General features: G+C 39.4%; 2 protein-coding genes across 7 annotated transcripts in view; both read left to right on the forward strand.

Annotated features, from left to right (window-relative positions):
• The first annotated feature begins 814 nt into the window (after positions 1-814).
• Positions 815-5523, forward strand: bud23 (BUD23 rRNA methyltransferase and ribosome maturation factor). Its single transcript, XM_068711659.1, has 12 exons — positions 815-975; positions 1257-1294; positions 1676-1771; positions 2283-2365; positions 2845-2941; positions 3037-3133; positions 3243-3293; positions 3380-3465; positions 3707-3752; positions 3849-3910; positions 4839-4928; positions 5121-5523. The coding sequence occupies exons 1-12, from the start codon at positions 928-930 to the stop codon at positions 5173-5175; spliced, it is 849 nt and encodes a 282-aa protein (XP_068567760.1). The 5' UTR covers positions 815-927; the 3' UTR covers positions 5176-5523.
• Positions 5524-6235: 712 nt separating this feature from the next.
• Positions 6236-23400, forward strand: part of stx1a (syntaxin 1A (brain)) — a 63079-nt gene continuing 45914 nt past the window's right edge. For all 6 annotated transcript variants that reach the window (XM_068711728.1, XM_068711736.1, XM_068711697.1 and 3 more), the window contains exons 1-2: positions 6236-6689; positions 21279-21356. In XM_068711728.1, the coding sequence (XP_068567829.1) occupies positions 6660-6689; positions 21279-21356 (108 nt within the window). In that variant the 5' untranslated portion in view covers positions 6236-6659. The remainder of the gene's footprint in view (positions 6690-21278; positions 21357-23400) is intronic.

Here is a 23400-nt window from a genome sequence, read left to right on the forward strand (position 1 = left end):
TGGACTGATGACGCAGCATCCGGCCAGTCACGTCACTCAACGAGGAACCAATAGGAGTCAATGTTTACAGGAAGTACATATCACACTCGACCAATTGGACCAATCATTTTACAGACAACTGTAAACCGTAAATAGTTATGTAGTTCTTGGATAACATACTGTTATGTAATCACACACTTTTAGATCCGCTTTTCCAGTAAAAAAAAGCTATATAAGTATAATTATAGGGTTAGGTTTGATTTGGAGTGTAAGGTCTATCTAGTAATAATGGCCATGATACTGGAGGACACTATTTTAAACTTTTAAATTCCAAGCCTTCTGGGAAGGATTATATGGATGGTTGGGCTTCAAACATGTAATTAGTGATTTTAAATACAGTAGACATAGCTTCTAAATCTTTTTTAAGGCCATGCAGAACAAAGAGTGTAAGTCAAACACCTTGATAGATGACATTAGCTTGAATATAGTTTAATGTATTTTATAGAATGTTTTTAAATACGTGTTTCAGGCATGTAATTCATTTTTCTTGAATTTTATCTTTTATTTATTTGTTTTTATTTAGCAATAACTACTGATTAGATTATATCCCGGGTCTTTTAATATTCCTGCATGTCGTTTTTTTTATAACTATAAGAACAGGTTTATTATAGATGAACGATATGCGTTTTTGCATTAAAAGAATGTGTTAATTATATGTTTGCTTCATTTAATGCATGTTTACTTGGGTGCACACACGGTGGCGATATAAGCGTCTGTTTTTAGCTGTGTTGCTTTTATTAAACTCGACGAAGAAGAACTTCTTACGTCGCATGCCTTTGACGTCATTGGTCTTCACGTGTGGGCTATCACAACATCTAGCTTGTTTATGAAGCGATATTACACATTTTTTGTTCATCTTCAGACAGCGACCCACACAACAGGACAACCATGACATCCAGCTGTCGACGGCCTGAACACTCAGCTCCTCCAGATGTGGTGAGTGACGCGGTTTATTGTAGTGTTTCGATGCTAAGCTAACGGTAGCAGCAGGAGCAGCTTGGCTCTTTAAAGATATAAAATATCAATATTTTAACAGGGAACTGAATAAGTGTTTACTGGACGGCAGGCTAACTATCGTTACTCAATTGTTGTTGTTGTTTTACAATAGTGTAATTAGCTCTAGTTAATTTGTTTCTCCTATATCGAAGTAATTTGTGATAGTAATAAATAAGAGGCTCGAAGTGTTGAATTAATCCGATGTGATCTCATCCCCGCAGTTCTACAATGAAGCCGAGGCAAAGAAATACTCTCAGAAGTGAGTCTGTGTGTTTATCGTGAATAACTTCCTGTCACTGTGGTCGTTATGTTTGTAGGATTAAAAACTACCCCCGTGTGTCAGCACGTTTCCCCCTAATAATGTAGAGCTGTTCGGGTGTATTTGGAGAATTGTAATGTTTTAAGAACGACACACACAGTAGTGTGTCGGCTACAAATAAATCCACCAGCAAAGCAGAATTCCCTGTTTGATTCCGCAGCTATAGAGCGTTGCTTTAGTTGTGTGCTGCAGAAATGTGCATCTTCTCCTGCATCAGATCTGGTGGCACTTCACCATATAAAAGGTTGAACTTGTTTCTTCAAGAATGTCTTTCCATTGCCAGAAGTCTCTGAACTCTCTGGGTGTTTTGTTGCTTCACAGCTCTCGAATGATTGAGATCCAGACCCAGATGTCCGAGAGAGCTGTAGAGCTTCTAAACCTGCCGGAGGGACAGCCATGTTTCCTGCTAGATGTGGGGTGAGGGACTGACACTGACTGCGTTTACATGTGCATTACACTTTTAACTTCATTAAAGCAATACTTTGAGTAAGAAATTATACAATATATCATTTTACTGCTAAACTTACCATGAATACGGTCATAGTAAGAATAAGCATGGTCTAAAAAGGATCATTGAAGACATGTTTATAAATGTTTACACAGCAACCTATTGTTGACTTTTGCTGCATTTTGCCACACAAATGGTAATCCCTCTTCTTGATGATCCCTCTTCTTGATGATATATACTTCAGCATTCTGAATGCACTTTAATTTGGAGATGAAAAAAGGAACTTCTTTAAGTTGAGCGGCTTTGCTCTACTTAACTTTAATAGAAAGTTGGAGTTTTAGATGCAGTGAGTTAGTGAGAGTTGTAAAAGTCTTGCGTTATTTTAACATAACGCATTGTAAGATCCAGAATAATAATACGGTAATCTTGTGTGTTTTTGACGTGAAGGACTCAGGTGACTGTCTGTCCTCTGTCTCTCAGGTGTGGCTCTGGTCTCAGTGGAGACTACCTGTCAGAGGAGGGACACTACTGGGTTGGGGTCGACATCAGCACCGCAATGCTGGGTTAGTTTGACACTGATACATTTAAACAGGAAGCAAGAGCTGGATGATGTACCAATATATTGATGTAGTGATATTATACTAAATATCATCTGAGATTTTGGGTTATGTAAACAATAGTTATGTTAATAATTTGATATAATTTAAATGTTTTCTTTTCGTGGTTCAATTAGTTGAGATAACTTTCTGGAATGATTAGACTGAGGAAACATCAGGCTTGACTTACACATTGCAAAACAAAATAGATATATATCTACTGAATTGTTATTTATTATTAAAATAATACATTTTACATCAGCAACTTGATAAAAAATTCAACAGCAATTACTATTCTGATATCAATATTGGTGCATTCCTTACAAAAAGTGTCTTGTCTTTTCCTATTAAACACAAACTGAATCAGTTTTCAGTTGGATCCCTCTGAATTATAAATATGGATATGTTTCTGAAACATTGGTCAAATCCCATCATCTCTGTGACAGATGTTGCACTGGACAGAGAAGTGGAGGGAGACCTTTTAGTGGGGGACATGGGCGAGGGGATGCCTTTCCGAGCTGGCACCTTCGACGGTTGCATCAGGTGAACAACAGAACAAACATGTTTTTTATTTTTTTTTAATGTTGAATCATTTCTGACTAAATTTTTCATTAACCTTTTGCATTATTCCCTGTCAGTATCTCTGCTCTGCAGTGGCTCTGTAATGCAGACAAGAGGTCACATAGTCCTCCTAAAAGACTCTACACCTTCTTTAGTACTCTCTACTCTTCTCTGGTAAGGTTCTGACACTCCTGTTGACTTTTTCAACTAAAATCTAAACATCAGGATTCCATATTTTAGGATGAAGACCTCTGCTTACTTCTCCTTACTCTTTGTCTTTCAGTCAAGAGGCGCACGTGCAGTTTTCCAGCTTTATCCAGAGAACTCCGAACAGGTGAAATAATGTTGTGCATTGTGGATTTAAAACCTGATGTTTTCTACTGATTACTTACGTTCAGTCTTCTTCTTCCCTCTCTAAAGCTTGAGCTGATCACGACGCAGGCCATGAGGGCAGGCTTCGGTGGAGGCATGGTGGTGGATTACCCCAACAGCACCAAGGCTAAAAAGTCAGTAGCTACGATAAAAGCTAGGATTTTATTTTGTTCAGCTGCAGCCTTCTGCAGTTAATTCCTTCTTAATGGTCTGTGAAATCAGCAGCAGTGTACTCGCAACAGAAGGCTAATTAGAACACAAGGACATTCATATTGACTCAACTGTTTGTCACATTAGCTTTGTGATGAATTATCACACATTAAAATGGTCAGGCTGATTTACTCAATCATTCACACACATCTTGTTTGTTTCCAGGTTCTTCCTGTGTCTGTTTGCTGGAGTAACAGGAGCCCTTCCCAAGGTAAGAATGAAAGGAGTTAGCTTTAGTGGATGTGGTGCTGTGTACATTTGATTTAGCTACATTCTGATCACTGTGATCTCCGTTTGTTCTTCTCAGGGATTGGGAGCAGAAACCTCCGACAGAGCTGTTTCAAACCAGGTCCAGTATTCAGGACAAAGGTAAGTTATTCAAAATTATTCACAGCAGGGAGACGCTGCTTATTGTGATGTTTTGATGAAGCAGTTTACATGTTTGGAAGTAGCAGAGTTTGTTTCAGTCACCAGACTTCCTTTGTATTTATTTGTTTGTTGATGTATTTTATTCAGAAATATGTAATATGGTGAGATGAGGCCATCTGAGCATCAGATAAAGATTGCGAAAATATTTTTACTATTTTTATTTTTCTTCATGCGCTTACTGCTAAAAACTGCATGTAAGGCGTTTTGTGGATACCCCAAACATATGGGATTTTAACACCCATATATTTAAATATTTAGTTTGTTAATAGTTTTTTTTCTAGTTAATTGTTTGATTCTCTTTTTTTTATGCCTAACATTTGTTGGTCTCAGATTCTGAAATGTGAGGATTGGCTGCTTTTCTGTATCTAATATGATAGCATACTGTATATTTTCTGGATTTTGGACTGTTAGCAAGTCATTTGAAAATTGAGCTCTTGGAAATTGTGATCACCCTATTGTTTTAACATGTTATAGACAAAACGATTTATCAAGGAAATCATTAGTTGCAGCCCTACTTCACTCTGATTTGGATAATCTTGAATACCTTTATTGGTTTGTATTAAAACAGCAATTTAAAAACAGGTCTTGGCCGTCATACGTGCAGGTTCAGTCATACCTGCTTTGATGAAGCCGAAAGACCGAGAGAAATCTGAAAAGGGTCGTTGTCCTGTCTAACTTAAAACCCTGTCGGGCAGCTTTTCCTCCCTTTTACATAGTGGTGTTCAAGTTGCTCCTCCTGGTTGCACAAAGAGGAGCAACTTGATGTGAAACATTCAGCATCAGAGGCGAGGAGTTTTGGATGTGGTTTGTCCCAAAGAACAATGTGCATTATAAATTTGCTAATCAGTCACACTCTGTCTTTGTGAAGATGCCGGTTCAAAAACATGAAGGGGAAATCGGCGAAGAAGGGACGAGATTGGGTGTTTGAGAAGAAGGAGAGGAAGAGAAGACAGGGACGGTATGTACTAATAACTACACTGTGCTTTAAACTCTTTCAGGACAAATATTTGAACTTATCTTGTGCTTAAATATTTATTCTCTAAGTAATGTAATATACTTAAGTTTAGATATAACTGAGTCTCCTCTGGTTATCTGTATACTGTAACACTGACGCCTCTTCTCTCTCTGCTGTGTGTTTGTTGGCCTGCAGGGAGGTTCGAGCAGACACAAAATACACTGCACGTCAGAGAAGACCTCATTTCTAAATGACTCATGCAGCTGTGCCTTCATTAGCTCTCGTCCGTTCCACCGCACACAGTCACCCCTCGAACTGCAGAGTGTTTGGACTCAAATTCCTTAATCCAAGTGAATGAGATGCAACAGTAAAATGCTATTATGGCCAATCATTTTTGGTTGAGTGGCTGTTTGTGGGAAGATTGCCCTCTCCATGAAGATACCAAGTACATGGACAGACATCTGTACTGCTTACAGTGGAGACAGAGTTGGCATTGACTGCGTCAACAATGTCAACAAATTTAAATAATGTTTTCTAAATTATCAAATGCCACATCTTCTATCTTTGATCAGCCTTTTATTAAAAATCTACAAATGTATTTACTGTTTATTTTTCCAGAATTTAGAAGGAATTGAACTAATGACGTCCATGCATTTGTGAAGGCTGCACAGTTTCAAACTCCTATGTTACAAAAGCATACATGTATAAAATGATCTATGCATATGCAAATGCGTTTGTTTGCCCTGAACATAGTGACAGTTCATTATGTTAATGAAGGTTTCCAAAATGGGAGAGTCCATATGTAGAAACTAGATGTTGCTTACAAGGGGAAAAGGGAACTAAATTAACTTTCAAATCAAATGACACATTGCTGCTGGAACTATCACAAAATAATTTTGGGAAAACTTATTTTTGTAGACTTGATGGTTTATGTAGATTGCTACTATCAGTAGAGCGCATAAAATACCTACTGGATAACAATTAAGAAATGTTGAGTATTGAAGGTGATTCACATTTGTGTTTATTAAGAAAACCATAAAACATACATTAATGGATACAATTTAAAGTCCCACATGGACATATGAAGGCATTTAAAAAAGCCGAACTAAAGGAACTCGACTATATATTTTGTATGCAGTTGTAAAAGCAAATATCTTCCACATGTCTAAGTGTATTCTATTAAAATCCTGAATTTATTCCGAGATCTCTTGCTACTTCCATAACAGTGTGCATCACGTGCAGCCGACAGAGGTCGCTGTGCGCTTTGGCACACTGGCAGCCTGCTGGGCGTTATCTCTGAATCTGCTCAATCGATAATCAAACCCAACAGTGTCGCCACTCAGTCAGCCTGCTCCAGCTGGGAGCTTCTTGTCAGTCTAGCCTAGGAAATTACAGACGGACTTTAACGGAACAAAAAGAAACCTACAGAGAAGAGGTTCGTTTGAAAAGGCAGACCAATTAGTGCGGATTGAGGAGGAAGTTGAAGGTGTGTAATGGGTTAACGGCGGAAGGCCTCGCCTCACCTTTAGTGCGCGTCACCCGGCTTCGTGAAGTGGTCCCACCATCCAAACCAAAGTGGTAAAATCACCTCCTCTCGCCGCCGCCAGACGCGCACCTTCGCCTCGGTCGCTCTCGCCTCATCCTGTCGGTCTCCGCCCCGCCGCTCCATCACCACAAACACGCGCACCCAGAAGACATCGGGAGCTGAAGGAATAAGAGTGATTTACCAGAACCATGAAGGACCGCATGCAAGAACTTAAACATGTAAGTTACAGTTTGATTCCTGTTAATGGTCAGCATTCACCTGCCCTGTGAATAGACGCTTTTTTGAAGACGTTTTTATATGACATTAAAGATGTCTTCAGACAGCACTCATCCACAGAGCTGGGCGCGCTGATTGAGCAACAGTTGGGACTCTCGGGGGAGTGTTTGAGGCTAAAATGTTGTTTTATTACAAGCAACCATCGCATATTGCTGTCGAGCATTACTTTGTGACTGAAGCAGGTTAAAGCACAGCTGAGTTGAATGATGATTCAGGTGTTAAATCAAAGTAAAAGTCATTATCTCTAGGCGAAAAATCACTTTGACTTGTCTGTTTATGGCTGTTACGTCTCAGGGACTCAAGAGAGAGGTTATAGGATCAGACATTCTGTACTTAATGATATTTAATCTCGATAGGGTCGTTAATTTAATATGCAATGTTCATATTTAGCATTTTTATGTCTATTCAGAATTTAAAGTTAACCAGAAAGGGTTAGATTGCAAATTGTGTAACCTGTGTGGCAATATATTACCGGCGAATTCATTAATGTGTGTGTGTGTGTGTGTGTGTGTGGGGGGGGGGGGGGGGGGGGGGGGGGGGGGGGGGGTTGATCGATCGATCGATCGATCCGGCCAATATGGGTGTGTAAATTGGTCCCAGCTCGCCCATTTCATCTGTTAGATGTTTGCTCTGCGCGTCACAGACGCTCTCATCCTAAAAGAACCATTAACCACCAACGAGTACAATGTTTTGTCTTTTCCTAACGTTTCTATTGCAGTTTATAGAGCTATGTGCAGAGAGCCGGGTGTTGTAATCTGATTTGAATTTACCATTTATTTTCAATCTCCGCAATTCAACCCTCAATTTCTTCATCCTCTAGCCTAATTACGAAAATACAGCCTTGATATCTTTTGGATTCAACGTTTTGACCTCGTGACATATAGTTCATTAAACTACACTATTTATGAGACGAAGATTATGCATGACTGATAAGGATTTTGGTTTGACAGATATAATAAACGTTGTCCTCCATAGCAATGCTGCTCGATATAGTGTGTTTGTGGTCAAGTGGCCATTGTTAGATCTGTGTAATTGACAGTTAAACTGGGGAGGGGGGCAGTTTTACGACTCCTCAGTTTTTCATTAAGATCTATCTATGAATTGGCCTCATGGGAGACAACCTAGGCCTGTCAAGTGTGTGTGTGTGTGTGTGTTTGAGAAAGTGTCTTCAGCCTGCCACACTAAATCTTCCTCATCAGCTTCAGAGAGAAACAAATATCCAACCAACCGTTTTGGAACGACAGAACTGTAATGTCAGCTGCTGATTGAGTTTTATTTTATTATTTTTTATCAAATCTTCTGAGAAATGGCAGCTGGAGCGTCCACAGCCAGACCAATTTCAGGCAATCCAGACCAAATAAAATAAAAGTAAATTGCACGTCACAGACTGTTATTTCCCATCAGCACTAGATTGATATTGTTTTCTATTTGCAGCCTGGAGTTAATGCAGCTTCTTGAGTCTCATGCAGATGCCTCAGTGGGTCTGGGCAGCGCATTACAACAGCACAGTGTTGGATACATGTGTGATTGTATAAAAGTTCTACACTAGGGTACAATGGTCTAGGCCTGCCACTAAATATTATTTTCAATATTGATTAATAGGTCATGTTTTTAGAAATGAATCGTAGCAGAAAATAGAGAAAAATGCTTATAGCAAGTTCTCAGGAGATCACATTTGTCTGCGTACAAATTCAAAGATTTTTAATTCACAGTGACACAAAACAAGAAAATGAGTAAATGCTCACATCCAGAAGCTGGAACCAGCTAGTTGAATGATTTACTAACTGGAAACAAAACTTTTTGATCAGCAGCTCATTATTCATTTTAGTGATATTGACAAAAAAACTGTTTATTGTGGATGTTGACATCTGTCCAATACCAGTGCCGATACAGTTACATTGTATTGTAGCATCCATCTATTTTTTTCATGTTTGCATTTGTTAAATTTTGATTTGCTACTGTTCTCTCAGTTCGGTTAAATGTTCATTGTCCTCTTGTGTGAAATTATTTGTTTTGTGCTTCTTTTTGCCAAATACTTAAATGGGTGAAATAATGTCACTTCATAACAACACATTACGTACAGATTTAACATATGTGTTCCTTTTTACATAGAACTCAGAGAACTGAGCTGTACGGATTCTGTTGCTTCTGTGTCTTTCTGTGTGCTTTTGCAGAGTCACACTGCTAGTTTACTCACCCATGTGCTTTTGTGTCATTTTGGTAGGATACTGAGTTTTGCTCATATTCGTGTGAGGGTGCAGGTTGTGCTCCAGCGTTGCCCATATGCACATGAAGCTACTTTATGAGCTCATTAGCTTGCTGCCTGATAACTGTCAGTCTCAATAGCCTAACTAAAATGCTCATGCAGCCCCTCGTCCCATCACTCCCAGTTGGCTAAGCAGTGAATTGGTGACAGATGGCGCTGATAAGATGCGTTTGTCAGTCGTCTTCAACCTCTGAAACCTAAGGGGGAAACATAATGATGAGGTTATTACAGATTTTACACGTCACAGGAACCGTTATCAATCAAATGTGACTTCTTTATCTCTTCATTTTTTTTCCTGACGTTTTATCAGCTCCGTCTTTTTTTCTCTTCAGTCTTGTCGTTTGATTGACCATATCTGCCTCGTTTCCCATCTCCATCTCTTTTAATAATAAGGCTCCCTTTTCTTTCTTCCTCTCGGGGAGTCGAGTTCCTCCGTTATTGCTCTTTGCTCTTTTCCTGTCAGTTATAGGTTTATTAGATGTCTTCCTGTCTTCCCCTTTCCTTTCCTTTCTCCCCTTTCTCTCCTCTGTGTGCAGCCTTGTTGGTCAGTGTTCGAGTTGGTTCAGGTAGAACGTTTTGACCTTGTGACATATAGTTCATTATACTACACTATTTATGAGACCTAGATGATGCATGATGATACGTTTTTTGGCTTGAAAGATACAATAAACGTTGTCCTCCATAGCAATGCTGCTTGTGTGTGTGTGTGTGTGTGTGTGTGTGTGTGTGTGTGTGTGTGTGTGGTGGAGGTAGTCACTGCCTGTTTGGTGTTGGAGTGACACATTAACTAATAGGATGGTTGTGAAGCACCGACTCAAAAGCTCTGTGTGACTTTGACTCTTGTTTCTTTTCATTATGCTTTCTCTTTTTTCTCTGCTCACATCCATCTCCCCTTTATTCCACATCCTCACCTGTTTTTCTTCTGTCCATGACCTGATTTTGACTGTTGACATTTTGTCAGTGACACAAACAGTAGTGCTGAAAAAACGTGTTGGTTGCTGTTGAATCGAACACTGATCCTAGTGGGTCAGAGGTTTTGTTTGTCCTCGTTCAAAGCTTCAACCCTCTGAAACCAAAAGCTTTCTGTCTGTGCTCCACAGTTGAGACTTTATCCTTAAGATCAGAGGTGGAGAGAATGAAGCAGCATTCATTATCTCTTTCATTACCCTATGTTGTCCCTAAAACGTAAGAAAGGCACAGGCATACACACATTATTCATCAAGAGGCTGCATAACTGTATTAACGAGCCATGAAATGAGTGTGACCAATCTGGCATCTCACCAGGGATTTGTCTGTCTTTGCAAATTAGGTGACAATTGCAGCGATATCCGATATCTGTTTGCTGCTAATAGTTATTGCTGTGCACTACGCTGTTGATATACAGTAAAGCATGAAATAAGGGTTCGTATTTTCTTTCTTCTACCTGTGAGATTTCCTTGAAATTAGTGTCTGCTGATGGGTTTTGTCCAGTTGCTTGTTTTTGTGTTTCTCATAAAGAACAGCAGCTCCTAAGGCATTAGCTAACCAAAATCCTGATAATAAATGAAGATGATTCCGTAATCAAACATTACCCATCTACTGTGGGAGAATTAGCTTTGTGTCATCTCTGTTACCGCTGCTAAAATTGAATTTGTAATGTGCAGACCTCCCCTTTTACATCATCTTATAATCGATAGCAGCAGAGTGGTTCTTGAGCAGTGCAGATAACGGCTTTTTTCACGGACACTTGTTGGAGATTAAGGATATGAACTGTAATTGACATCATCTGGCTCTAAGTAGCTCTGTCAGTCTTTGTTGGGTGATAATCTTTCATAATAATAATATGCTTAGTCTTGCCAATGTGAGGCTGAACAGGCTAACTAACACGTCTTTCAAAATAATCAACAAAATACATTATTTGCCATCAGTTGCGCCCCTGCCTGTTGTGGCTGAAAACATTGTTAAACACAGTGGTTCCCTAATTTTTTAATTTTAATGTTATGATCATATTATCTGCCCGAAGAATTGTTTGTTGGTGTGGTTTACATTCTGCCGGATGCAAATTTTAAAAATGCACTTTGGTAATGCACTTCAGTAATGTACTTTTTTGTTTTGGGGCAACAACACTGTAGTTTGACAATGAATGATCAGTGAGTCCTTAAAAGCATTCAATGTCAAACCGCGGTTCGACATTCTATTGACCCATCCTTTGACCCCAACATCATTCCTCCATTGTGGCTAACAACTAGTCGCACTATTTCCCCCTCACTTCCTGACGCACAAAAATCAGGGTTTCTGTAGCTTTTGCTGAAACTATTTTATTTTTCCTAGAGCAGTCATCTTCTCAATGTCAAATAGTAGAGCTAAAACGTTTCGTTGATTATTGACAGACTATTATCCAACAGCGACTTTGATGATTGATTATTTTTTAAAGCAGTCATCAAGCAAACAATTCCCCAGTTCCACCTTCTGAAATGAGAGGATTTTTTACCGTTGTTTGTCGTAGAAAGTTAATATATTGAGTTAATTTTAAAGACAAAATATTAATCAATTAATCAAGAAAACGACTCACCAATGAAAATAATGTTTAGGTTTCTTTAGTTGTGTATCTCTGTCTCTTTCCACCTTTTTATTTTCTGATATTTTTCTGATATTTTCTCTGTACTTTTTGTCCTACGGCTCTTTCATCTCTCCCTCTTGCTGCCAGGATTTTTTTTTCTACTCATCCTGCCATTCCTTCACATCTCTCTCACTCTCTATTACATTTCCCCCATATCTACAATACAATTGTGTTAATGCCACACTGGTGCTGTCATAATCCTTCATGGTCAGTGAGGCACTCTGAATATACCCTATATATATTAAAGGTATATTAAATAATATGAGAAGGGATAGGGGTGGGAAAAGCCTAAGTGTTGACAGTACATCTCTTTTCCCTGCCTGTGATCTGTCATTAATGTTCAACTGAAGCTTTGACATTTTCTCACCCACTCCTGCAAGGCTGAACACTGACCGACCACCTGCAGCGCCTACACACATGCCCGGGCTAGAATAGTTTGTGTATGAACATCCTCAACAGCATGTTATTTATGTATTAATATCCAAACCCATCGGCCAATTACCAGCTAACAAGCCAAAATAGAAGTAAGCACCCACCATTTAGTCTAAAAGGTCAGTCATATAATCTATAATCCCTGTAGCAGAAAGAGTTGAAAACTGTCAGCTGCAGGCATTTAAATTCTGGCCTGAAATTGATTATCATTGATTTGTTGAAAGACGCACTAATATCGCATTATAAGTCATTATTTAACCTTTGATAGCGTGGCAGTTCGTAAATTTGTTTTTAGGCGTGTTTGAATGGTATCACTTTGATGATTTCACTGGTAAAGGTCAAAAAGATGTGAGGGAGGCAGAGGTCAGACTGCGATGAAAGACCGAGGAAAGTGGGAGCAAGAGCAAAAAGAGGGAGAAAATGTGGATTAAGATGAACTGATGAAGAAAAGATTGAATGATGAAGTTTATTTGTCATTCCACCATATCCGCTAAAATTACGCAGCAGAATAAGATGTTTCTCTCAGGACCAGGTAATAAGACACGCAACATAAATACATCAGTTTGGTTGGATAAATGACTGTTGACGTGGTCTTGAGGAGGGATAATGAGACGTTTAAGAAGAAAAGTGAAGTGAAGGCGTGAGAAGGGAGAGCGAGACAAAGGTAACTGAGTCCATGTTGTGTGGGCCAGCTGCTGTAATAATTCTGAAGTGAAGCTGAAGTTTGGAGGACGGAGGGTGAGAGAGAAGGAGGCGAGAGAATGACGGACAGGGAGAATGAGAAAGGAAAAATGAAGATGATTAAAGGGGGAGGACGTTGAGGAGGATTGTTACAAAAAGGAAATTGTTGCACATGCACACTCTGACTGCGATGGCAGCACTTCATCTCTTCGCCCACCCACATCCTTCTTCTCCGTGTAACTGCTGAACTCCACTCGCTGCACCCTGTTAACCTCGGCCAGGGCTGCTGTTCACTGGAATGCAAAGCAGAAACTAGATGTATGTTTATTGTACAAAATCCCATATAAAAAGTCACAGGAAAATGATGTGCCAACAGCCAAAACAGCCAAGATGCCTGTCATGTGGCCTCTTAAAGAGTGACGATTAAAGCTCTATAACCATTGTGAATGGAGATTCACAATAAAAGGATACTTTGAGCGATTGAATCTGAAATCTGCAACTCTGATAACTAGACTATTGTCATTTTTGTATTACTTAATTTTGCAATCTGACATTGTGTTCTTGTTCGCCATTTTCTGTGTGGGACTATGTTCTGTTTGTTTTTGCCATAACTAATCAGTAAATCAGTAGTGAGTAAATTAGCTTTCCTGTTGTAATTTCAATTTGTCATGGAAACTAAAAGATACCACCATAAAACTTGATAAACCAGTTGATTACTTGTACAAAGACAACTTGTTCTGAACATTTGGATAACGCCAGAGCAAATTAGTTTTTCATTTAATTGACCCACTAGTTGGAGTCAAAGGTTTTTACAGAGGGAATTTTGGATATCTCTTTTTATCACTCATAAATACTGTCAACAGTCGTAACAAAAAAAAATGTTGGGTGTGAGAAAAAAAATAATTTTAGGCATTGTAATATTCCAAACATTTTGAAGACACTACAGGTGAATAGGGTAAAACAAATTAACTAATATACATCACCATGAAACTTCCGAAGTTAATTCTTTTTTTGTATTTTTCTGAAATTTCTAAAATGTATGCATGCAAATCAGGCATTATCTAATGGTAACTTTTAGTGAATTTAGGAGAAATCTACAATTGCAAATAAACAAAGTAGTAAAATAAACACCTAAATGTGTATTTATGATGTATCGTTCTATTAATCGGAAAGACAACGTTATGGATGCAAAATAGTCCAAACTCTCAAAATTGATCAGTGCATAAAAAACAATGTTTTTGCCTGGGGAGTCCTGCCTTGATGCCACCCACAAAAAACCGTCAATGAGCATGACACCAGATTTATTTTAATAGCTGGAAAATTCACCCAAAAATCAATTAAGGTAGGCGTAAATTGATGTCAGTACTCCGGGGGCGTAAATGTGTACAGACAACAATGGAGCTTGTTTGAAAAGTACTGCAACACGTACATATGTATTTTAGATTAAAACAAAAAGTATTGATCTGTATTTTTATTATCAAGTTATCCACAGGACTTTCCAGCTGACTACATCTGCAAACATTCACACTGGCCATCTGTGTAAGCCGTGAAACAAAGATGGGGACTTGTTCATTCCCTTCAAAGATTTCCCCCCGGTGCTGTTATCAGCGAGGGGTAAAGTGAAAGGAACTGACTGAGTTTTACATTTGGCTGGCTCAATCTATCACTTCCTCTTGTCATCCACGCTGCTCCCTGGTTGTGTAATTATCCTGTCTCAACAGCCCTCTCTGTGTCCTCCTCTTCTATCAGCTGGTCAGCCGACCAGCCAGGCAATCAGTCGGTTATAGACGTTGATTGGTGGTTTTGCTGTGTCAGCATCAGCTTTGTGCCACCAATGCTCCTTTTGATTTTTATGAACTGAATCCTACAGCTTGATTTTATTTCGATTTTGTTGAATGAATATACACATTTTCTCTAAAATTCACAGGATCATTGTTTGTTTTTTCTACTGACCTATGAATTAAATTCAACCCTTTCACTCATATTAAAGTCTCTTTGGATCGAGCATCAACTTCGTGCTTAAAGGTGCAATGTGTAAGATCTGGAGGAGGGCAGGCGGTGTCTCAGTTAGTGGTTAGCTGTAGCAGCTTGCATTCAGCCAGTGCAAACCCAGGCCCCAGGAGTCAAAGAGGGCTGGTGGAGCGCTGGGTTGAACCTGTGTAACGGCAGCAACAGAAAGTTGGGGCAGTCCCCTGGGATCAGACCCCGGGATCAGACCTCCAGTGAGTTTATGCTGGCTGATTGAGATTTGCTAAGGTAAACTATAGGCCGACGCCACACATGAAGATTATAAGAAAGCAGTGGTATTTGGAATTTTGCTGTTAGTTACATTACATTACATTGCAGTCATTTAGCAGACGCTTTTATCCAAAGTGACTTACAGTAAGTGCATTCAACATTGGTAATCAAAAGAACTACTAGTCACCAGAAGTCATAAGTACATTTCCTTTTCCAAACAAGCATCTAAGAGCATGAAGCAGAGCATAACTCAGAGCCAAAGTACAGTGCAGAAACAAAGAAAAACAGTTAGTGCAAAAAGTAATACAAATACAATAAGTGCAACAAGCTAGTATGAATACAATAAGTGCTAAGTGGAAGGCTCAGGGTAGCACTTCCTGAAGAGGTGGGTTTTCAGCCTGCGCCGAAAGATGGGCAGCGACTCCGCTGTCCTGACGTCAGTGGGAAGTTCATTCCACCACTGTGGGGCCAGGACAGAAAACAGCCGTGACCGGGTCGATCGGCTGCCAGGGACCTCTGAGCAACGGGGCAACCAATCGCCCCGAGGCAGCAGAGCGAAGTGGTCGGGCGGGGGTGTAGGGCTTGACCATGGCCTGGAGATAGGAAGGAGCTGTTCCTTTCACTGCCCTGTAGGCCAGCACCAGAGTCTTAAACTGGATGCGAGCTCTTACAGGTAGCCAGTGTAGAGAACGGAGAAAGGAAGTTGTGTGGGAGAACTTGGGGCGATTGAACACCAGGCGAGCTGCGGCTTTCTGGACAAACTCCAGAGGTCTGATGGCCGACGCCGGGGCTCCGACGAGTAGAGAGTTGCAGTAGTCCAGGCGGGAGATGACAAGAGCCTGGATGAGAACCTGCGCCGTCTAGTCAGTCAGGAAGGGACGAATCCTCCTGATGTTGTAGAGCAGGAATCTGCAGGAGCGTGTAACCGATGAAATGTTTGCTGAGAATGACAGTTGGTCATCCAGGGTCACAGTAGTTAATAATAGATAGTTGTTTAGTTTTTTTGATGACTGTAGAATTAGTTTGTTTGGACCCAGTAGTAGAGGTGTAATGCGGCCCCCAATTTGTTCGGAGCATGTAACCAGATCTTACACATTTCATTTTTCAGTGTGACATTACTGCCAGCTGGTCCTGCATGTATATAGCCTGTATGGACTCTATAGATTGGTCAGCCTGTTGGTGAATGTCCTGAGGGCTCGAGCATGGGAGCAGGTGAAGGGTGTGTGTGTGTGTGTGTGTGTGTGTGTGTGTGTGTGTGTGTTTGTGTGTGTGTGTGTGTGTGTGTGTGTGTGTGTGTGTGTGTGTGTGTGTGTGTGTGTGTGTGTGTTTTTGTTTGTTGAGGAAACTGATCAGTCTTTATTTCGTAAAAGAGCTGTTTGAGATTAAGACTTGGTTTTAGAAACAAGGGTTATCTATAATGCATTCTGTAGCTACTAACGTAAACCTGATTCTTGGTTCATCCAAATTACAAAATAATTTTCTATTTATTTACTTTTTAATAGTTTTTGTCTACCATTTTTGTGTGATATCTAAGTCATCACACTAGTGGAGGTTAGTTGAAATGTGGTTGTCCTGGTCAAGGCACAGGAGAATTACATTTTGAAAAAAAAAAATATTATTCTAATATATATATATATATATATATATATATATATATATATATATATATATATATATATATATATATATATATATATATATATATATATATATATATATATATATATATATATATATATATATATAAAGAGCTTTCAAAGAAATCTGAGTATTTCTGACTTTGGCGTTGACGTAAGCCCTCTTTACAAGTCAGAATCTGGTCATTTCTGTACTTGAAACATGAACAAGACAACATTTATTCTTATATGCAGTTTAAGAATAAATGTGTGTGTGCTTTGCAAATGAAGCACAAAAAAGTCTACCATTCAGTTTTCATTGTTCGTCTCTACTGTAGGAGACATGAATAAAAGATCAAATGTTCAAGTATGTGTGTGTATATGAGTGAACACGCATCCATAATGAATGCTACCTAGCGGTATTATGATAATCTGGTTATGCTCTCAGTATTCCTCTGTGCAGCTGACACAGATTTTTGTGAGTCATTTCTAATGGGACTGCAGGAAGCTGCTTGAATTGGCTGTAATACAAAGATGCAGGAAACCGGTCTGCTTTTTGCTCAAAAGGACAATAAAATACTGCCCACACAGGTTTACATCTCCACTTGAACTGTCTCTCACTGCTCTTCTCTCTCTTGCGCAGAGATAAAACTGCAAAAGGGTATGAATACTTATTTACACATCGACACACACTCTGTGTCTCTATGTCGTCTTACATTCAATTACTCTTTCCCAGCTTTCAATAATTGCTGTGGTGCCCTGTTTCTCCCCCTCTTTTCTCTGTGCTGACAGCTGTGATTTTGCAGCCTGCACACTAGATGTCTTTTTATCTCTCACTCCCTCACCAGTGAACTATATTTCCTGCTCCTCCTGTTTACACTGGATGTCCAGGCACTGCCTTTTGTCTGTATGGAGCGACTCCCTGCTGGCACGGTGCCTAGAACAACTCTCTAATCTAATAAACAGCATAATCAGGCCACTACTCCTGCCGGGGTGTTTCACACGAGTGTGAGCCCCAGAGGAAGGGTGAATTGAAGGATTATGGGCTAATGGGGACCGTCTTGTATAGGCCCTGATCTCTCTGTGTGATAACCGTCTGTTGTACTGTATATTATCAGTGTGTCAGCTGTTGTGTGCATTCATGTTTGCAAGTCTGGATCAGAGCATCTGCTGTGTGTGGATGGCCAAGTCAAAGTCTGTAGGCTGAGTCAAGAGTGGCAGCATTGAAGTCCTCTCCCAGCCTCTATGTGGCTCAGCAGGAGCTTCAGATCTGGGTGGGAGGTGGAGCTTTGGGGTACACCACTCAGTCCTCTCCCCTCCCGACCACTCAAAGAAAAGAAACAGACCAAAGCTCTTCCCTCACTGCAGGAGATACAGTATCTCTCTGTGGAGGTGGAGCACATTACTCGTGCTTTTGAATCTTATTCTGATTTCCTGCTTGTCGTCCTCCTCCTCTGCCTCCTTCGCCTCTTTTCTCTCTGCTTCTGATAGTCTGCAGCTCCCCAAATGCACCTCATTGCCATACCAACACCGAACCTTATTTTTATTAATACCACGTGAAGAGTTTTGCACCACACCAAGAATATGACACCCACCATACTGACTGTTGTCATGACAGTTGAGCACAATAGAGATAAACTCGCAGATTGGGAGTCCTGAGGCAGTTCTTTTTGGACAGAATTATTTTATCTTCAAAATGTTAAGTTAGGAGAAAAACCATGAGAGCATCAGTTTTTGTTGGATTATATATAGTTTGAGTGGGTTTAGATAATATTAGCGTGATCACAGTGGCGCTGCATTCCTCTCACTTGTAGTTTTGTGCCAATTGCCTCGCTATCTCACGCTGAAGTCCTCTCAGACATTTTTTCTCAAGAACAGGATTTTCTCCTACTGTTTTTCTCACTTCTTCCCTGCCTCCACCTCTATGTTGGCACATCACATGTTAACTATCCACAGAATGGATTTGTGTTTGAGATGACAAGAAAAGGTGCAAAGGCACCTATCTATAATTGCTAAGTAAACACCAGATATACTGTATGCAAATACAGTTTAAAGACATCTTACACAAACTTTATCTTTCTTTGTGATGCACAATTGAGGAAGGAACAATTTTATAGTTTATTTGGGATTGTTGTATGTTAGATTTGTTTTGGTGAGATATTTTGGTTTGCTCCAATTTATATAGAAAACTTTAGTTCCTCACAGAGACCTGGTTATTTCTGGATGTTCAAAAGAAAATAGATCCTTTCCCTCTCATAAACCGTTTTGATGAAACGACATACAATTTTGGCGACAAATCAATTAGTTAATTTAATCGCCAGAGGTGTACAAGTTTCTTCACAAAGAATCAAAGAAACAAAAGCACAACTTTAAATCTTGTGCTACCAGAGATGTGCTCAATAAGTAATTCAGCATGAAAAAGCATAAAAAATTACTAATCGACTGAAGAGATCTTAGTCGATAAGACCAAAACGACCTATTAGTAAACTAATAGACTACTTGTTTTAATAACTTGAAATGTCATCATAAACAAAGATGGTATCATTCTGGCCTTGCTCTTTTAGTTTTTTTGCTTCTCATTTATTTATTTACATTTTTTTGTAGTTCTGCTTTGTGATTATTTAGGTGTCAGTGGATTCTGTTTTTGTTGATTTGACAATACTCGAAACGTAAAAAAGTAGAAAATAAAAAGAATATTCAAACTCTCCACAGAGCCTCAACAGAACCACACAGACAGACTTACAGTGCCCTTTGTTATCAGCACAGCAGTAGATATCAGTAAGCTGTAGTTTAGCATGTCACTGATATATAGATTTCGCCATCATTGCCGTATTAAACAGTTAAAGAGGATTCAATTGTTAAATACATGGCAGCCCATTCCTGTGACTGAAAAGTGCTCTCCCAACTTATTTGATAAAACAGTTTCTCCAGCTTCTTGCACTCCGCTCTGCTCTGCTAATGCATGCACATTAGTGTCTTTGTCCGGACGAACCCGGTCAACTGCCTGCACTTGTGTATGACATAATATCTTGATACAACGCTGCGATTTTAAAATATTAGGTGGACTTAATGTTTTAACGATTGCTCTACAACATTTTTACAGCGGCACCTTTTATTAATAGACAATGCATGGCAAAAATTCCCACAACCTCATGCAACCTGCTACTTTTTCGATGGTGGTTTGTACTCCAAAATCTCCACACTGTACATTGCACTGTAAGGAATTCCTCTCATTTTAAACAAACAAGCCTTAAGAGATTTTTGCTTTTGGGTTAGTGAGAATCTTTTATGGAACATTTAGAATTGGGAGGGTTGAGGATCGCTGGAGATCGTAGGGTGCCTGTTGTTGAAAAGGAGAAATAAATAAATATCCTATCTTTGATATACAACTAGGAAAGCCTGTTATATGAATTGCATGAGATTCTGTAGTTGCATATTCATTCTTAGATGAGAATAAGACGAAAACTACATTCCTTCTTCACAGCGTTGATATGGATTAGGCCGCTAATGGGGAAGTGAATTAGTTTGACAGAGGCTAGATGAATGAGATGATGCCACATGAGATCCCTGCTAATGTTGCGTAATAGCTGATATGTGATTAGAAATGAGCACATATTTCAGAATGAATCATTGGCTAGACAGTTTGAGAAATTCTATCTTTTTCAGATGAACCAGTTGAAGTGTTGTGGTTTACATTTCCTAGGTTGGAAACTATCTTTTTCCTTTTAAGGCCTAATGACTCATTTTTGTGACTATGTAAATCCATTTTAATTTTGTTATAGTTTGAGTTAGAATTTGAAAAGCTACATATTTGTGTTTCTAACCTTTTACAAATTACAATAAGTGCCTTATTTGCTGAACAATTTCAGACCTTACTGATGTAAATACACCATTTTGACACAGCAGAAAACACTACAAACTAACTGTTACTCATTGTATTCAAAGACTTGTATCCATTTTAATAGTGAAAGCAGATTCCACTCTTTGATACTGCGATATCCTCTTGCTTGTATTTGTTTATATTGTGCATTGAATAGTTGGACATTTGGGGATATATGTACTTTCTTGCAGAAACTATGTCGCCTGGAACATAACTCTCAGTAAAACATGTTATACACTTTGGTTTTATTCAGAATATACAAATGAGATATAAAGTGTAAATGTAGTGAGCTTTACAGGTGCTGGTCGGTGGATTATGCTACCATTGGACATCGCCAGGCAATCTGTTTGCCCCCATTTCCTGTCTTTAAGCTAAGCTAAGATACCCATCTCTTAGCTGTAGCTTCATACAGAAATATAGAGTTATTGAAAAAAGCAAATAAGAGTATATCCCAAATATTTTTTTGGGATAGCTGAAACACTAGTATGTATCTGTACATGCTGGTGTAAGAGTGTGCAGGCTGGAGTGTGTAAAAGTAAAGGTTTTCTCTGCCCCCGGGTACTAATTCAATAATAACTTGCTAATCACTTGACATGTGGTTCTGATTACAAGTGTGATTAAGTGCTCCTTGTGAGACGAGTATTAATACTGTTTAATTATTATTTAACCTTGAATTATGCATTACATGGTCCAGTCCAGTGCAGTCGTGACCAGTGTTACAGTCGAACAAATACGTGTTACATTTTACATTGAGTTGTCATGTTCATTAATTGATCTTTGTTGTTTGAAATAATTCTTATTGTATGTGTGTTTGTCCAGGGGAAGGAGACGACAGAGGAGGAGGATGAAGTTGCTGTGGGGATTGACAAAGGCTTTATGGATGAATTCTTTGAACAGGTTTGATTCTCTCACAGTCCTGATCTTTTCTCTCTCTCTCTCTCTCTCTCTCTCTCTCTCTCTCTCTCTCTCTCTCTCTCTCTCTCTCTCTCTCTCTCTCTCTCTCTCTCTCTCTCTGACCATAGGATATGATTTGCTTTCACACATTTAACAAATTGATAGTTGGCTAATAACTTTCCCTCTTAAATTAAAGTCCAGGTCATTCTACAATCTGCCAAAGTATTTGTCTCCTGATACTAAATCTAATCGTGTGGGTTTATCAGAGCTCTGTAATATATTTCTTCTCAGGGGAGCATTTATATGAATCATTGCTTTTGATGTTGTTTCTGGTGTGGCACTGATCATCATGTATTTTATTTAATTTGAAACGGCCCTTATTGATTCAAAAACACAACTATGCTTTTCTTGTCCAGCTCTGAATAACAACATTGTTCAGTTCACTTATTTATTTCCAGTCCCTCTTCTTGTGCATGACAGATACTGTATGCACCTAGCCTGTATCTGTGCATGCATTTGGGAGTGTATTTCCCTGTACACGCTGTGGACATGTGCTGGGAGCAAACTGAACATTGTCATGGCTCTCAGAGGGGGGGATAATTCAGCTCAAATAAGAGCTGAGGGAGACTTCTTCTATAGATGTATATGTACAGTATATACATAGATATATATTTATTATTTACTATGATCATATGTCATGTTGTCTTTCTTCCTCTCTCACTGCTGTATTTCTTATATTGTATCAGGCTTCTAGTTTTTATACGTTTGTGTCTTTGTACACCATTGCAAATGCTGCTACAAAGGTAGGTCCAGTGAGGTTGAATGCCGCATTTGTGATTCATGAAAGAGGTCTGACAATCAGCACTTTGATATGAGTTTTCAAAGCAACGTGAGACAACAAATGCATCACCAAGATAATCATATGTGACTGAGCTGCAGGTGCATCAATCAAAAACCCTATGTAGATATTTAATATATCATGGACAACGGTCACACAGAACATGTGGGAAATACAGACAAACAGCATCAAGGAGAAGCAGCCATCACATACTGTAACCAACCAACAGGCATATATATGATTGACACACTCATCGCTGCTTCCATGCAGCTATAACTGCCGCCTGCTTCTCAGAGGTCCAACTTCCTCCACCTCCTCAGCCACCGCCTCCTTCTGTATTAGCATTTAGATTTCTCCATTCGGTTATGAGTTCTTGTAAATTGAAGTGTCTGTGCCTCACACTCTGCTCGGTGTTTGTGAGCTTATAGAGGCATGTCTGGATCACACTTATGCAGATTCATTTTGCACCATCACGGCAGCAGAAACACACCGCTAAACCAAAATGTGCCCTGTTATTGTGATAAATAGTTAACACTTAGAATGAGTATCCTATGACCCACCTTGATAGAAACATTTTCTATGGTGTCCTACCCATTACTTATCCTGCTCATCGTTGTGGGGGAAGCAAGACAAACAGAGCAGCCCGAATGTCCTTATCCAAATAAGTTGCACTCCAGTGTGGCTGGGAGATTGATCCCTTCAATGTGTGCTTGATCTTACTCGTCTCCTCCCAGTTGGTCATGCCATGAAAGCCTCCAAAAAGACATGACCAGAATTTGGTAGGTGCCCAAACTACCTGAACAGGCTCCTTTCAATGATAACAGAATCAATCAGACAGAGTGTGACATAAAATCCGATTGCTAAGCCCCGAGGTATGCATTTAAAGGTCCAGTGTGTAGTATTTAGGCAGATCTATTGGCATAAATTAAGTATAATATTAACGTTTTCTTTAGAGTATGATGACCTGAAAATAAGAGTGGTTGTTTTTGTTGCCTTAGAATGATCCGTTTAAATAAGGGCTCCTCCTCAAGAAGATCACTATGTTGCACCGCCATGTTTCTACAGTAGCCCAGAACGGATAAACCAAACACTGGCTTTAGATAGGGCCATTGACATTTTTGCCTTGGTCACTGTAGTTCTCCTACATGCTTGGCACACGTGAGAAGTTTTAGTTGGTTGCAATCCACCACCTCACCACTAGATGCCACT

Source organism: Cebidichthys violaceus, unplaced genomic scaffold, assembly GCF_023349555.1.
Source record: "Cebidichthys violaceus isolate CVI_PGR_0920_01 unplaced genomic scaffold, fCebVio1.0.p SCAF_1, whole genome shotgun sequence".
NCBI classification, from domain to species: domain Eukaryota; kingdom Metazoa; phylum Chordata; class Actinopteri; order Perciformes; family Stichaeidae; genus Cebidichthys; species Cebidichthys violaceus.

Excerpts from the sequence above, each read along its gene's own strand:
- bud23 (XM_068711659.1), top strand. The coding sequence starts at position 928 with ATGACATCCAGCTGTCGACGGCCTGAACACTCAGCTCCTCCAGATGTG. Across the intron at positions 3,134-3,242 it reads GTACTCTCTACTCTTCTCTG|TCAAGAGGCGCACGTGCAGT; the intron begins GTAAGGTTCTGA and ends TTTGTCTTTCAG. Across the intron at positions 3,753-3,848 it reads TAACAGGAGCCCTTCCCAAG|GGATTGGGAGCAGAAACCTC; the intron begins GTAAGAATGAAA and ends TGTTCTTCTCAG.